Source organism: Phaenicophaeus curvirostris, chromosome 8 (genome assembly GCF_032191515.1).
Source record: "Phaenicophaeus curvirostris isolate KB17595 chromosome 8, BPBGC_Pcur_1.0, whole genome shotgun sequence".
Taxonomy (NCBI): Eukaryota; Metazoa; Chordata; class Aves; order Cuculiformes; family Cuculidae; genus Phaenicophaeus; species Phaenicophaeus curvirostris.
The window spans coordinates 19,554,812-19,571,799 of record NC_091399.1 but is presented as its reverse complement, the minus strand read 5'-3'; the positions used below and the strand labels follow the sequence as shown (position 1 = coordinate 19,571,799).

General features: G+C 54.1%; 1 protein-coding gene across 1 annotated transcript in view; it reads right to left on the bottom strand.

Moving 5' to 3' along the window:
• Positions 1–16,988, bottom strand: part of CACNA1E (calcium voltage-gated channel subunit alpha1 E) — a 137,816-nt gene that overhangs the window by 97,741 nt on the left and 23,087 nt on the right. Inside the window, exons 2-3 of the mRNA XM_069862676.1 lie at positions 15,849–16,293; positions 112–377 (exon numbers count right to left, since the gene is read on the bottom strand). Of these exons, the coding sequence (XP_069718777.1) occupies positions 112–377; positions 15,849–16,267 (685 nt within the window). The 5' untranslated portion in view covers positions 16,268–16,293. The remainder of the gene's footprint in view (positions 1–111; positions 378–15,848; positions 16,294–16,988) is intronic.

Here is a 16,988-nt window from a genome sequence, read left to right as displayed (position 1 = left end):
GAAGGCAGGCGCTTACCTGCTGGCTAGTGCCACACGCACGTGTCCTGGGCGGCCACCAAAGCAAATCCGGGGAGCAAGGTGGGGGCTCACAAGGGGCACAGAAAGGATATGGCCAGTCGATGAGCTTCTTGGCGTATTTCCTGACTATGTTCTCTTCCCCAAAGAGGAAAAGCGATCTGTTGACGGTGAAGCAGTTTTGCCGGACGGGGATGGGGTTGTACAGAGCCATAGTCCGGGCTCTCTGCGCTTTGGTTTGCTTGAAGGCTCCTGGGGTCCCTCCTGCAGGGGCAGAAGCTCCTTGCCGGCTCCGGTTCTGGTCGGAGCCCCCATCTCCCGAGCCCAGTCTGCCAGCCACTGCCTCCCCAAAGCAAGCCATCCTGGAATAAAACACACAGGTGAGCAGAAGCAGCACCACCGAGGCGGTGAGGAAGGGGGGAGAAGAGGGAGGGGGGTTATGGGGTGTGATCCCAACCACAGCCCCCTCCTCCCCAGGTGATGCTCAGCTCCGTCTCTCCTCCATCCCTCCAGGGGAGCAGAGATCCGCGCGGCAGCGGCTCAGTGGCAGGACAGGGTGGGCAACCGGCTGCCTCCAGCCCCCCCACCCCAACAGCCAGACAGGCAGCGGGGAGGGCAGGGAGTCATCCTGCGCGCTTGGCAGAGGCCGCAGCAGCTCGGTCCCTAAGCACCTTCTGCCACGAAGCAAGGGGTTAAACCCAGCCACATCCTCCCCTCTGCTCTGGAGCCTAAACCAGCCCTTTTTAACCCCCCCCTTCAGCAAGTCAAGCCCGAGAACCGCCTGCCACCAGAGATCAGGCAGGGAAAGGGCTGGGATCCAAGTCCTTCCATCCACCCCATCGCCAAGAAGATGCAGTGTGGTACAGCACCCAGCGCAGCCGAGGGGAGGCCAGGGGAACAGGTTGCAGCGTGGTCCAGCCTAGTTGGAGCCAAGTGTCCAACTCCCTCCTCCCGACTCCATCTTCAGCAGCTTGCAGGAGCCCGGCCACCCATCCTTGGGCTCGGGGGGCAGCGGGCAGGGATGCAGGACGAGCCCCAAGGCAGCAGGGATGCTCAGCCTTTCCCTGCCAGGGCACGAGCTTGAAAATGCGATGCTGGCTTCCCGCAGGAGCCGGGGCCACGAAATTAAAGGCTGCCGCGCCTCTGCAGCTCAGGGACAGCTCGATTTAATGAAGTCAGTGGCAACACACGCGCGCACAAGCGCGCACACACGCTCCATCCAGTGCATTCTCTTGGCAAGCACAGGAACTGCCGCAAAGGAAAGTCAGAGGCGAGGGAGGGTCTGGAGGGAACAAAGGCAATAGGGGAGCTCCCACCCTGCAAGAAGCACCCCCCGCCCCAGCTGCAAGGGGCTCCCCGGCACACGGGTGCTCCTAGGTGAGTGGCTAAACTGGGGGGCAGGATGGGAAGAGGGGAGGCGAGAGGTTCCCCTCATCTCAGCCCACCCCAAGCATCTCTCTGGCTGCATGCACCACCCCTCCAGCCCTGGGAAACTTCAGGGCTCCCCGTTCCCTGCCGGAGCCTCCCCGATGCCAGCACACTCGCATACAGATCAGCACACTTAGCACCCTCTGCCATGGGATTTTCTTTTGGATGCTTGATATTGTCTAGAAGAAGCAGCAGCTCATCAGAGAGGTGTAAACAACCGGGTCTAGATGCATCCCTGCAGCAGCTGCCACGGGGATCCGGAGCGGGGAATTGGCCCCGGGGCCAGCCTGGCACTGACCCTGCTCTCCCCAGCTGTTGTGCAGCTAGAGCGACTTGGCTGGTGCGGTGCCCTCGCCTCTGCGGCCATGCAGACGCTGAGGTCACCTAGGGATGCTCAGTGTCCCCTGGGCTTGACCAGGGCCCCATCAGCCTTTGGGGAACTCACCGTGCCCTCCTGGCACACACAAGGGACTCGTGGCTCCCCAGGGATGTCCCCTGCATCCTCCCTACCCAACAGGCAGGGCACCAGCCTCACTGCTCAGCACACTCAGCTACCCTGCAAGCTGTTCACATGCAGGATCCTCCACCCCTTCCATTCAACCCTGCATCCAAAGGGCTCGGGGTCTTTGGTGCTCACTACCTGCTTTTCCCCTGGGAAGAGCATGCACAGCTCCAGCTAGCATCACAAGACACCCCACATCCCCACGATGCTCTTCCCTGTCCACCCCACCACCAGCAACCTGCTCTGCAAACACAGCAGCTGCTGCCCCGTCTCCCACACCCACTGTGCAGCAGCCAGGAAAAAAAAAATAAATAAAAGAAACAACCCCCCCCCAAAAAAAAAGAACCAAAAAAAAATCAAAATCAAGTCTGTAATCACATTAATCATTAGCTCATTTAGGCAAGGGCTACTCCCTCAGTGCAGCTTGGCAGCACCTCGCCACAGCCCTCCCCACCCTGCAGGCACAAGTACCACGACTGAAGAGCCTTGGGGCTTGCTTTTCGGCCCGGCTCCCACAGGTGCATTGCCAGGAGCTCTTGGGCTGCCTGGGCAAGGAAAGAGGAGGATCAAGCCCTTCCACAGCAAGAAAACCAATGAGTGTTCACAAAAAATAGGGTGTGTGTTTATTCCCCCAGCCTCAGCCAGACACCAAGAGCTCACCAGCTCACTACAAAGCCCGTCTGCTGCATCTCTAATCAACTTTGCTCCTCCAATTAGACTTATAGCAGACAGGGGTATAACTGGGGGGGGGTGGGGGGTGTCAGCAAGGCCCCTCTGGCTCTGCTAGAGAGGCTACACCAGCTACCCAACTAATTACAGCCCCTTCGATTCATTCCAGGCAAGACGCTACCCTATGCGAATTAATTATGATTTGTGGCTCATCCAGCCCCTTCGCCTCCTCCTCCTCCTCCCCACCACTGGCAGTGCCACCTTCCCACCTTTCGACCCTTTAAGCCTCTGTTAATTAGGGCCGATAGCCAGAAGCAGATCTTCAGCCCCACAGAGCTGCTGCCTCGGTTCCCCCAGCCTTCTCCCCTTCCCCTGCAGGCTCGCCTTGACCCAGCCTGAATCACAGAATGGGTTGGGTTGGAAGGGACCTTAAAGATCATCCAGTTCCAACCTCTCTGCCAAGGGCAGGGACACCTCCCGCTGGATCAGGCCGGTACCCAAGGAGGATGGGGAAGGCTAAACTCAGCACCTTCCCCACCTCAGAGACACCACACCTGCCTCACGGCTCGGTGCAAGGGGCCGAGGAGAAGGAAGGCAGCATTCCCATTCCTCTTGCCCCTCAAAGCAGGGATGCAAGCCTTACCTGGACACTTCTGCTGGGGCAGCAGGCTATCCCCTGTGCCCAGGGGTTCGCCTTCAGCTCTACTCTATATTCTCTGCTGCAGAGCAGAGCGCAGGATGACCCCGCTGGGAGCCTCTCTCCTGCTCAGACAGGGCTAAAGGATGGGATATTTATGAGAAAGCAGCTCCTTAAGAGAAGATTGAAAGCAAAAAAAAAAAAAAAAAAAAAAGAGTCCTGGGCTATGCCAGGAGCTGCAGGCTCGTTTTCCCAGGATGTTTATTGCCTTTCTCGTCTTGACCCTCACCCCAGCGCGCTGGGATCGGTGAGTCAGGGAGAAGCACAGCTGATGCCGGCACCACTCAACATGGCACAGAGATTCGGAGCCAGCTTTGTGAGGCTGGTTGAGGGCTTGTTTTGGGGTTTTTTTTTTTTGGTTTTGGGGTTTTTTTGTGATTGAAGGAAATCCAAGAAGAGAGAGCAACAGCAAGCGCCGGAACAGGGATGCGCTGGGTTTGACACATATGGGTTTGACACATTTGTGGGTTTTACACCTATATCTCACTCCCCACCTTGATAAGGCCATCTTAGCCTCCTCCTTGCCTTTTTCCCTCCCCTCCTAGCCCCGCAGCTCCCCCCGCGCAGCATCCCCGGGGAGGTCCAAGCCCGCATCCCCCCCGCCGCAGGACGCGGCCGGGCTGCGCCGCTCCGGCATTGCCATCTAGCGGCCGCTGCCCCCTCCCCGCAGCCCCCCGAGCTCCCCAGCCCCTCCTCCAGCATCCCAACAGACCCCCCTCCGCCTGCCCGTCCCGAGGGGCGCTTTGAAGCCGATGCGCAAAGCCCCCCCCCCCCCTCCTCGCAGCTTTCGCATCCCCCCCGCCCCCGCTCCTCTCCCCGGCTCAGGAGCAGCCTCCGGCGCGCCCCAGGCAGCCCCAAATCCACCTGAGCACCGCGGGGTGCGGGCAAGACCGCTAAAAAGCATCCTCTGCCCAGCCCCGAGGGGCTTAGCCTGGAAAGCCAGGGGCTGCGACCCATCTCAGCGACAGCATCATGCAGGAGACAGGTCCCCAGGTGGGGTCTGCAGGGGGGGACCCGCTCTGCTTCGGCACTGATGTTATTCCCAGGAGTTCTGACCGGCTGCGCTCATCTTAGAAAGTGGCTTTTGGCATCCTAATTCGATTTTATTTTTAAAATAAGGCTTTAGTTGCGTTGGATAGGGAGGGGGGGTAGGGAAATGGGATCAAATTAAAATCATCTACAGCGCTCTGGCCAAATTTCAAATTGGGACTGGGTAGCTCTGACTCAGAAGTATGTTTATAACCATGCCGGACTGGAAGGTTTTTTTTCCAGGAACAAATTCATTACCTGCTGGATTAGGAAGAGATGTTTTCCCCGTTTGCAAAGGGGAAGCCCTGCCAAGCCGAGCAGGGACGCAGAATCCCCAGGCTGGTGCAGCTCACCCATGGACACCCAGGATCACAGAATCATAGAATAGTTTGGGGTGGAAGGGACCTTAAAGACCATCTAGTTCCAACCCCCCTGCCACGGGCAGAGACACCTCCCACTGGATCAGGCTGCCCAAGCCCCATCCAACCTGGCCTTGAACACCTCCAGGGATGCGGGTGAAGCTCCAAGCAGCTCCAGGGTGGTGGCTCTAGAAGAAGGTTCTACACCAGCCTGTGCTTGGTGCTCATCTCTGCAGATGTTGGCAGCTGTGGTTTGGGCCACGACAGCCCTGTTGGCATCTCTCCCGCTGACAAAGCGCCGAGCCAGGGCTGGCTACGCCACAGGGACTCTGTGCTCTGGTGCAGGAAGGCAACTCTCACCCAAGTGAAGGCTCCTCTCTGCCGCCTGCTCGATCTCTTCGATAACAGCCTTGCCCTACTCACTGTTCTCCCATGAGCTATCTGCCTCACTGTGCCTTTCCCAGCACTAACAGCAGAAACAAGCAGCATCTTCTTGCAAAACCGCCTGGACGCGTTCCCAACACCGACCCAAAGGGCTGACTTCTCAGGGTCAGCAGCAGAATTTATTCACTGAGAAATTAGACAACTGGAAGACTAGGAAAAGCCAGAAAATTTCACACCGAGCTCTAAACTATGCATCTAGATTTAAGCAACTGCCACTACTCCACGAAACTCCTGTAGTCATTGGGCCGAAGCAGCCCCACCAGGTGCCACACAGCAGTGGTGGCAGAAAAACTTGGAATTGTTTTAAGCTGAAAGTGTCTTTTGCTGTGCATTGCCATAGAACATACCCGTATCCACAAACGCTGCTCATTTTAATTACCAAGACCCAGGAGTCCAACATCCAGTCTTGGCATCTTTAAAATTAACGAGGTACAACCTTGTTAAGCTCTTTTTCCTGAGATGGAGGAATAGCCCTCTGGAAATGGGGATTTTGATCGCTATCTCTCCGCACAACCAGCTCTCACAAGCAGGAGCGCAAGTGATGGAGGCGCAGAACCAGAAGCTCTCACCCTACCTTCCCCTCTGCAGTCCCTTCCCAAGACACAAGATGCAGCACACCTTGCGTTCCCACCCTAGAATTCCCTTTTCCTAACCTCTCTGCAAGTGTTGCCTAAGAGAATCCAGCCCAAAGCATCTCTGGCCCCATTTTTTAGAACACTTGCCAGTTCTCAGCTACCAAGCAAAAATGCCACACAAATATGAGTGTAGTTCCTGGCAGGTCCTACTCAAGGTTCCCACATACACGGCACCCCAGCACATCCCAACAGGAACCACCAGTCCCCCCACTTCTCTAGGGGTGAGGTACTGGGATGATTGCATACAAGCCACGCTTTTTCAGGGTGCTCCAAGCAGAGCCTGGAGGAAAAACCCATGAGCCTTTATCCCATTTCCTCCTCCCCTCATCACACCCATGTAGATGTTTCCCAGTGGCTTGGTCTGCTGCAACATCCATCTGTGTGAGCAAAAGCAAGACACAGCCTGGCACCAGGTCCTGCTCAGGTGTCCCAAGCCCCAGGGCTCGCCACCTCCCACAGCACCCTGGGATCACAAGCACCCCAAGATAAACTCCTCGCGTACCTCTTGAAGCCACCAAAAGTGTCCAAATATACCAGAGAGCCTTGAAGTCAAATGTTCCCCTACACTGTGCCACTGTGGGATTACAGAGCAGCTCATCCATCAGAGCTACCAATGAAGCAGGACGCTGCCTCCAAAATCAAAGGGGGATTCAGCAACCAAATGGCCACAGGCTGCAAGAGCTGGGAGAGGTTTAGAGGACAGCCAAGAAACCTCCAGTCCTGTGCATTTATGGGGTTGGAGGAGGGCTGTGCATCCAGCCCTGTGAAGCCCACAGGAGTTGGTTTTGGTGCTTGGTTTCCCTGTGTCACCATGAAGCTCAATGCCTGCACTTACCCACCTTGCCATGGGCTGTTCAGGTCTTTGTACTTTCCAAGAAGCCCAAACCAAAGCCAGGGGCCAACATCTTTGCAATTCCATACGCTATCAAACAAGCAGAAGCGTTTGCTGACAGCTCAGAAGCAGGCGAGACCCCATCCCCTCCAAACCACAGCGACCGAGGGGCAGCATCACTTTGCACCGGTGCTGGCTGCAGCATCCCCAAGACCACTGCTGCCTCTTCTCCTGCTCCCTACTGAAACACCCCATGCTGAGTGTTTCCAAGGACCACAGCACTCCTTTAGCTAACTCTGCCTTAGGCTGGGAGGCTTTGTCGCTCAGCTGAAGAGACCTGAAATAACCACCCATTAATAAATTGCCTGGAGTGCCCTGCTGCTTTATTTAGCCTTAGGAGTTGGCCTCTAATTAGTATTTGCAGCCACATCCTGGCTGCTCAGGGCAGGCGTGCAGCAATCCCACCTCTCAGAGAGCAGCTATCTGTCTGCCTCTGCTTTTCTATCAGATTAAAGCAAGTTTCCATCCCAGCATCCAACCCCTAAATCCCTCTCCACCACCCCTCCCCTCAGCCGAGCCACAGAGTGTCTCAGCCCCACACTAACCAAGCTGGCAACAGGCAAAATATAACCTCTCTGCCTCCCTCCATCTCAGATGGCTCCAGTTTGGGGTATCACCACTTCCAGAGAGGCTGACTCGAGAGGATCCAATGGAAAAAAATAGGAATAATCAGTGGGAAAAAGCAGGAATGTTTGGGAACGTCGCTGCCAAAATGATCAGGGCTGGGCAGCGTGGGTAAGAGACAACAGGGAGAGGAGGGAGGGAGGGAAGGAAGGAGCACAGACCTGGGGGATATTTCCCTTCTTGACATCAGAGTGCAAGACTCAAGGGGGCAGATTCTGCCACAGCCAAACACCAAGCTGCCAAGCTTTATGCATGTGTGGGGAACAAGGATGCTGAGCTCAGAAAAGACATCCCTGGGGCCAGCCACAGACAGTCAACACCAGAAAGCGTAGTTCTAGCCTGCCAAAGGGTTGGAGAGGGTTATTTTTAAAGCATTTTTTTCAACTTCTGCACTGCCCAAAGCATAAGAAATCCCTCACTTTCTCCATCAACATTCTTGTGTCTCCTCTGATGCAGCAGCATTAGCTCCTACGAAAGCCAGTGGAAGATTGCCTCCTCCCTTAGATCTCTTCTGCACCCCTACAAAAGGCAAGTCCATGCCTGAAGACCACCTGGCACTTTCTCTGATCTTCTACCTGCCCTGCAAGGCTCGAGCCAGACAAACACAGCAACCACAGTGTCGTCGAGAAGGATGACAGAGGATCCTCCTGCTTTGGGGCTGCAAATACTGCCAGCAATAAAAAGAGAGCTGGATCAGCAACCTCCCAACTCCATCCCCAATATAGTGAAGCCAAACTCACAGGCTCAGCTTTCTCATAAGCAACCTGCTAGCAAACAGGGTGCCTTCAATGAAATTACGTTGTCAGGGCAAGAGCCAGGAGAAGATAGAGCTGCTGAAAAAAATTTTCCGGCAAGCTTGAACTTACACTGAGCAGCTGATGCTCAAGGCAGCCAAAGAAGCCCCATCCCTGGCGCACAGCCAGGAAGGAGATGCTGCTTCCATCTTCCAAACCTGTGAAAGAGAAAAGGCCAAAGAGCAAAACCTCTCTCTGAAAGCTACTCGGTGCTAGGAGGTGCAAAAAAAACCCACCCCCCTTGCCGCAGCAACAGGCAGTCATCAGCTCGACATCCTCTGCGAAGGCAAACACCCTCACCCAGCCCCAGGAAAGCACAGCTGAGGGTGTCTTGTGCAATTCCTCAATGGGAAAAAGTTAATTGAAGAATTTTTAGGCTCGCTTCCACTCGAGCCAATGCATAGAGAAGACACTTAGAGCACGTTAGCTAGTTTTGCTGTCTCATAAGTTGCCGTAGGAAAAAAATGACCCCTGCAAAGCTTCTCTGATGACAAAAAAGGGAACTCATGGTTTGTATCAGAGCTCAGGAAGACGATGTGTGTTTCGTTACAGAATCATTCACCACAGCTGCGTGCCTCAAGCTTGCAAGAAAGCTGCTTCCCACCAAGCAAGCCTCACGCAGCTAATTAACATCATCCATGAAAGATGAGACACCACACCAGCTCTTTCAGGTGTGTTTGGGCAAGAAGGATGCCACACTGATCTCCTCATGCACCGTGGGGTCCCCCCCGCAGCTGGGAACAAGCACCAGCACATCTTTCCCAGTTAAAGAGTGAGAGCACCAGCCCAGCCACAGAATCACAGAATAGTTTGGGTTGTCCCCCAATAGTTTGGGACACCCCCCACTGGATCAGGGGCTCCAAGCCCCATCCAACCTGGCCTTGAACCCCTCCAGGGATGGGGCAGCCACCACTGCTCTGGGTAACCTGGGCCAGTCCCTCCCCACCCTCATAGTGAAGAAATTCCTCCTTTTGTCCAGTCTAAATCTGCCCCTCTGCAGTTTATCCCCATTGCCCCTAATCCTACGCCTACAAGCCTTCGCAAACAGTCCCTCCCCAGCTTTCTTGTAGCCCCTTCAGGTACTGGAAGGTCACAGAAATATTAATATGGTTTGGGTGACCCATGCACGCTGCGCCAAAGGATCAGAGTGAACTTTTCCATCCATTCCATTCACATACTTTCCAAGTACGCAAAAAGTAAGCAGGGACAAGAAATGCATCTCTCTCCTTTCAGCTTTTCCAAGAAAGATCTCTTAATGTTTCAAAGGCCACCTTGGGAAATCAAGAGCCACATCTGAAAGCTGCTTTAGTACAATTTCAGGGACCTTCCTAACTTCATATTGATTTTTTCAGCTCTCACACAGAGCAAGCCGTCCAAGCCAGGGATTAATGTGTCATGCGTGAACACAGCAAACAGTTTTTGAACTAGGAGGGGCTGACTAGGAAGTTCAAAAGAAAAGCCTATAAGCCCTTCAGAGGCAGCTGAACCAAGATAGTGTCCCACACACACATACACACCATCACTGGCATTCCCTCACGCACAGATAAGTGGAAGTGCTGTTTCCACGGTACCGACAGGTCTACGAGGAGCAGGTCTCTCTGGGGACAAGTTGTGCACTAATCCTCATAGCTGGGTTTTCAACAGGTTTTCAAAACCCTTTCCCAAGTTTGAAGAGCGTGGTCTAAAATGAAGAAGTGCATAATGAGACATCTATGTTTTAAAACATAAAACATGCAGTTAAATGAAAAAATTAGATACCTCCTGAGGTCCCTTCCACCCTGAATTATCTTATTACCCTGTCATCTCTGAAATACAAGTAGTGTGAGGGGGTGGGGTGTACTAGACCTTAGAAACTGTGAAAAGAAATAATGTGAACTATATATACTCGAGAGGCTGGAAAGAACCTCTCCCACAAACAACTCCTGGCCAGCAGACAGCCCTCTCATCAGAATCATGTAGGGATAGCCAGGGGCTGCCTGGGAGGGGGGAATAGGTTGAGTTGTTCAAGGGATGGGGAAGGAAACTTGTACTGAATACCAGAGATGTCACTACATTAACGCTCACAGTGCAGGAGTCAATATAAAACCAGGACTGATAAAGCAGAGGGTTGTGCTGCCATCCAGAGGGACTTCAGCATCCTGGAGAAACAGGCAGAGGAACAGTACGAAGTTCAGCTTCGTGGGAAATGCCAAGTCCTGTGCTTGGGGAAAGAACAACCCAGTACATCCTGGTGGGGAAGCAGCTCGGCTGGGAAAGCCCTGAGGGAGCAGGTGGACACCGAACCATCAGCCAGCAGTGAGCTTGTGTAGCAAAGGTGTCCAACAGCCTCCTGGGCTGCACAAGGCAAAGCACTGCGAGCACATTGAGATCGTAGAATATCAGGTTGGAAAAGACCCACTGGATCATCAAGTCCAACCCTTCCTCTCTGCTCAGCCTCAGTGAGACACATCCAGAGGACTGTGACCCCCAGGACAGGAGACACATGGACCTACTGGAGCAACTCCAACAAAGGTAACTAAAGGAGTAGAGCATCTGCCCTACAAAGAGAAACTGGGAGCTCAGTCCGGTTGGAAAAGGCTCAGAACAGATCTTATCAATGCACAGGAGTACCTGATGGTGAGCAGTGAAGGCAGAGCCAGGCTCTCCTCTATGGCACCCAGTGAATGAACAAGTCACAACGGACAAAAACAGCAATAAAAGAAACTTTGTTTATACATAGGAACAAACTTTTTGACTGTGAGGTAACTTGAGTATTTGGGACAGGCTTCCCAGAGAGAATGTGGAGTCTCCATCCTTAAAGATGCTCAAAACCCACTGGACACGGTCCTGAACAGCCTGCTGTAGGTGAACCTGACTGAGATCCTCTCCCACCTCACAACCTCCCATCAATTCCGTGCTCCCGAGCCCTGGCTAGCCCCAGGCCAAAGGGAAGCTCTTTCTCAAGGTGTTGGAAAGCTCAACCAGCCCCAGAATCGTGCAGGGCTTCGACACAGACCTGAGATGAAGCTCGACCTCCACGTTCAGCAACCAGCTCCTGGGATTGTCCCAGCTCCCCAGAAGAGTGGCCTCAGCCGTGCAGGGAGGCCAGGACCGACTGTAACTGCCCTCCCTACTGGCTCCCCTTCTCGGGAGGCTTTGCAAAGTCACCTCAATTCACTCAGAAAGGAATTCCTCCAGGGTGTGCCAGAAACCCAGACTTTGAGGCTGCTCAGGGAAAGATGCTGCTATTTCCATGCTGTTGCCAGGACGTTCAGCAGAATTCAAGTTCATTCCAGGTCAGTAGAAAATCTCTTCCCTGTGCATCAAAACCTTGGTCTGCACTGAAAGGAAGGAGGGAGAGAGCAGAGGGGTCCAGGATGGATGCTTCTGGGTGAGATGCTTCCCTGCTGCTCAAGGCCTATTTATCATAATAAAGCCATATTCTACTGCCCACAGGTTTAGAGCATACGTGGTCCCTTCCACCACTTTTTGCAGGGAAAAACAGAAACAGAGAGAGTCATCTTAACTGAGAGATGCTCCTTAGGCTCTCGGAGAGATCAATTGCTTTGCCATGGGTTGCAGAGGGCTTGAATGGGAGATACGCATGTATCTGCATGAAAGCTGCTCCAAGGTATAGGAGCCTGGCTTTGACTTGTCACCACCACCTCAGGGCTTTTGTCTCCAGAGCCCCTGCAGCTCCTACCAGCTGCCTGTGCTGCCACGACTTTCCTGCCTGCCCAGCCCTCCTAAGCTCCTTGGCACAGAGCTGCAGACACCTGAACAGGAGCCCACGGTGGAGAAGGATGCAGCTAAGATGCATCTGACCGAAATGAACGCTGCAGAGGTGCTGGAGAAGTCATCTACCTCCCAGGGCAGGAAGATATGAGGAGAGGTGATGGGCACTGGACACTGGCATCCCAGCTAAGATCAGGAGGAGGTACCCAGGGTGCTTTCTCCCTTCCCCAGCAGCATCCACAGAGGAGCAAGGGCTGCTGTTTCACCAACATCAACGCTGCAGCCAAGAGCCTGTGCCCTCCTCCAGCCCCAGGCTACAGCAGGATGGTACCAGGCAGCCCTCCACGGAGCCCACTGGGCAGAAGCTGCTGTGTAGAGCTGGGGCTTACGGCACAGCAGACCCGGAGAGGGAGAGGGTGACGGGTGCTGGGTCACCCAGGGCCCCCACTGTCTCCAAAGCAGCCCCAGCCCAAGGGCATTTCCCAGGCAGCACAAGGAGCAAACAGCACTGCTGCCCAGCGCGTGCTCCTGCCCTCTCCGTCACCACAGCCGATTAAACCCAGCTAGTGCAACGTGCTGGGAAATGTGCTGGGAAGCAGCAGTGGAGCTGGCAGCTCAGCACACACCAAGGGGGCATTTTGTCTCATTCAGCGTCAAGTAAAAAAAAAAAAAAAAATTTAGCTTCATATATTTAAGAAAAAAAAAAGTTAGCTTCATATGCAATCTGGGATGCAGAGTGTGCACATAACCAGACAGACTGCCAAGTCATGAAGAGCCACTGAGACCTGTTAGCAACACCCTGTGCGTTTTCACAGTTTCTTCTGTTCTCTTACTTCTTCCGATAAAGCCGCATGGAGGCAGAGCTGCAGTAACATTATGCTCCAGCCCAAAAGGCTCCCCAGGGTCTGCGTCTGCGTGGCAGGTACAGATCTGGGTGAGCAGCAGAGCTCTCCTGTCCTACCACTCCAGGGACCACAGGCGCCCAGGGGGCCTGCAGGGATCTCACTGGAGATGATACCATGCAAGGAAGACCTAGCAAACTCCAACATCAAAGCCATTAATTCCGAGGTGCTACAAGACAGGAGGTGGCTTTTAATCCTTTAGGAGCACTGTCCTGTACTGTGGGCAGAGAGCATCATTTCCCACAGGACACTGAAACCTGCCACCCATACCTAGGTACTCGAACATTGAATTACAGCATCCCATCCCCACACTACCCTCTCCAAACTGTACCAAGACCCAGATGCTTTCCCTCCGGTCTCCTCTGTTCCTGCACTCCCTGGGACTCTGGGAATTGTCCTTTTCCGTGCATCCTTGCTGTAGATATCATTCCAACATGACGGCACAGCTCGCATTCCTCAAATTGCATGAGCTCAATTCAACAAATAACCATGCAGATGTGGTTTTAAGCCATGCAAGGCAGGTTTAGGTCCTGTCTGCTGCACACTCAGCTTAAAGCTTTTCTGGGTTGCTCCCTGGGTGTCTCTGCCTGTCTTGCCATTAGCTGAGGATGTGGCTGCTCAGCCCGGAGAAGCCACAGGAGGTTCCGTTTGCTCATTTTGACAAGGAGCTTTTCTTTTGAGCTCTCTCTCAGCCACACAAGGTCCAAATGATTTACCAAACATATGCGACAAAGACACCGGGGATCCAGCCATGACCAACCCCACGCTGCAGCAGGAGGCCAAGCCCTGTGGAAGCACTGCAGGTATCTCCACCCCTGATTCCAGCGCATGAACAGTGGGAAGGAGGGCAGGGCATCAGGCTGCGACAGTGGAAAACGGGTTTTATTGTCTACCTTGGGCTTAAATCCCCCCTAAAAGAACAAGATAGGCTGGTTCACATGCCCTTCACCATAAAGTTAAGCATCCTATAAAGCCACTGCCCCACACACACTCCAACAGCACGTGGGGGATGGTGCTTTCTGCTCTCTGCCTCAGTTACCCTATGAATAAATAGGGAAAAGCACATTCTCCTCCTCATAATTTCATTTCACCATATTAAGGAGCATGCATGCTTCACCCGTGGGTATTTTCACTGGCAAAAGATAACAGAGATGAAGGCCTGGTAGGGGTCAGACCTGCTGATGCTAATACTGATGGGCAAGTAAGAAAAAGCCTTCAATTGTCTTCTTTTCCCTGACTGCAACCCAGCACAAGAGCGACTGCATGAATCTGGCCGTACACCAGGAACGTTTCATCTGGAAAGACGAAGCTACTGGAAGGCACCAGCATCTCCAGCTCCTTTGGCTACCAGGCTGAGAGCCTGGGCTTCTGAAAGGAGAGAGCCCCACAGCCAGACCTCAACAGCCTGTCTCAAATTTCAGGTATGCCTGCCTTCAATTGACCTCCCATATACACCCACAAAACCATCGCAAAGCAAGCTAAAACGTCAAAACCAAGTATCCAGGAGCTGGGAAATGCAAAGATCAGACCCTACCAGCCTTGGAGAGGCTGGGACGGCAGCCGCGTGCATATTCCCATTGCGTTAAAGACAGAAATATTAGGCTTTGTGTTTCATTTACTGCTAGATAGAGAACCCTAGGGTGGAAAAAGGGGCACATCTGCATGGTGTGAGCAGGCTCTGGATTCATCGCCCTGCCACAGAATAGAGCTGTAGACATCCAGGCAGTTAATTAGCGAGCAGCCCTTCTAGGAACACACTCCGCCAGCCGACAATTAACGAGGCCATCTCTCTGCTTCCTACCCAGCCATGATTTATTCATCTGGCATCCCTGGTGGGTCACGAAAGATAATAAGGCACCGAGCACTTGCTGAGCCCATATGTCAATTTATTTCCTCTGTGCGGGGCTTCCTGAGTCACTGGCCAGGAGGTTCCCTGGGCACAAAGGGATGAGCACCAAGCGGAAAGGGCCAGGAACAGCCCTCCTCACTGATGGGCTGCTCTCCAAAAAAAGAGGCAGGAACAGCCTCAGCATTATCACAAGCAATTTTATCATGCAAAGCATCCCAGAGAAATCCCCCCCACTTCAAACAAGCAGAGCACTGACCTAGATCGCACCAAAGCCACGTCTAATTAACACAGGGGCTCCCACCTCCTTCAGGTGTTTTATAATACATAGTTCATTCCCCAAATAAAGCGCCTGAGGCAGGGAGCTGCTCTGGACGGGTGATTTTGGAGCAGGATGTTCTGCAGCAGCTTATCCCGAGTGATTTCAGAAACAGCGTGACCAGCAGGTCCAGGGAGGTTCTTCTCCCTCTGGACTCGGCACTGGTGAGACCGCTCCTCGAATCCTGGGGTCAGTTCTGGCCCCTCACCACAAGAAGGATGTTGAGGCTTTGGAGAGAGTCCAGAGAAGAGCAACGAAGCTGGTGAGGGGGCTGGAGAACAAGAGGAGCGGCTGAGAGAGCTGGGGGTGTTTAGCCTGGAGAAGAGGAGGCTGAGGGGAGACCTCATTGCTCTCTGCAACTCCCTGAAAGGAGGTTGTGGAGAGGAGGGAGCTGGGCTCTTCTTCCAAGTGACAGGGGACAGGATGAGAGGGAATGGCCTCAAGCTCCACCAGGGGAGGTTTAGGCTGAACATCAGGAAAAAATCATCCTCGGAGCTCTACAAGGATTATCTCTGTAGCCTCCTCTAGACCCATTCCAACAGTTCCATCTCCTTCTTATGTTGAGGATTCCAGAACTGGACACCGTACTCCAGATGAGGTCTCACAAGAGAGGAATAGAGGGGCAGAATCCCCTCTCTCACCCTGCTGGCCACACTTCTTTTGATGCAGCCCAGGACGTGGTTGGCCTTCTGGGCTGCGAGTGCACATTGCCAGCTCACGTCAAGCTTCTCATCAACCAGAACCCCCAAGCCCTTCTCTGCAGGGCTGCTCTCAATCGCATCATCTCCCCTCAATCACATCATCATATACTGAAATTGAGGAAAAGCAGCTCTGCTCAGGAGCGCGAGGAGATCAAGCACAGCTCGTGTCGGCGGATCCGTGGAGGCATGACACCCCCCAACCCACCCTGTGGAGGACAGAGAACGCTGCCCCACTCCCTCCAGCTGCCCACCTGGGCTGGGGGCTCGCCGGTACTTACTCCCACTCCTTCCTCCGTGCCTGTGGCGTGCTCTGCATCTTGTGTGCCTCGTGTGCCTTGATGATGTCCCTCTGCTCGATCAGCCCGCCTCGCCGGCGCTTGATAACGTCCGGGCTCACCGGGACATACTGGCCCAGCCCCAGGTCGAAGGTGCTGCCCGTCTCCATGCTGCCATCGGCATCTCGGGACCGGGACTCGTAGAGGGCATCGAAGCTGGCAGCACGCGAGACCAGGGCTTCAGCCAGACTCTCAGGTTCCAGCAGGTTGCAGGACTGAGTGGTTTGCATCAGACCAAGACGGTGCTTGCGCCACGTCTCCTCCTCGGGCAGGGCCAGGATGTAGCGGGGGGAGGCAGCATCCAGCTCAGCCCCCCTGCCCGGCACTGGGGCGCCGATGGAGCACGTGCCGAATCCCAGCATCTTTGGTGGTGGTGTAGCTCATCACTCTAGAGGGGCACAAGAAAGAAAGGGAAGGCTAAGGGCATTGATCCGTTTGCCCCCACAATTCCCTCCCCTCCTCCCACACCAACTGAAAGTCCCATTTCTCCTGGGTTTGTTGGGCTAGACCCTCTCAAACCACACGTAGGGCACACAACAGCAGACCCTCAAGTCTATGGGAATCACAGAATCATAGAATCACCAGGTTGGAAAAGACCCATCAGATCATCAAGTCCAACCATTCCCATCAATCACTAACCCATGTCCCTCAGCACCTCATCCACCCGCACCTTAAACCCCTCCAGGGAAGGTGACTCAACCATCTCCATGTTCCAATGCGCAATGACCCTTTCTGTGAAAAATTCTTTTCTTAATGTCCAGCCTAAACCTCCCCTGGCGGAGCTTGAGGCCATTCCCTCTCGTCCTGTCCCCTGTCACTTGGGAGAAGAGCCCAGCTCCCTCCTCTCCACAACCTCCTTTCAGGGAGTTGGAGAGAGCAATGAGGTCTCCCCTCAGCCTCCTCTTCTCCAGGCTAAACACCCCCAGCTCCCTCAGCTGCTCCTCTTGTTCTCCAGCCCCTCACCAGCTTCGTCACTCTTCTCTGGACTCGCTCCAGAGCCTCAACATCCTTCTTGTACAAAGCCCTCGCACGGTCCCTCCCTGGTAGGTACCACACTGGAGCATCCCTGGTTAGAGCATCCAT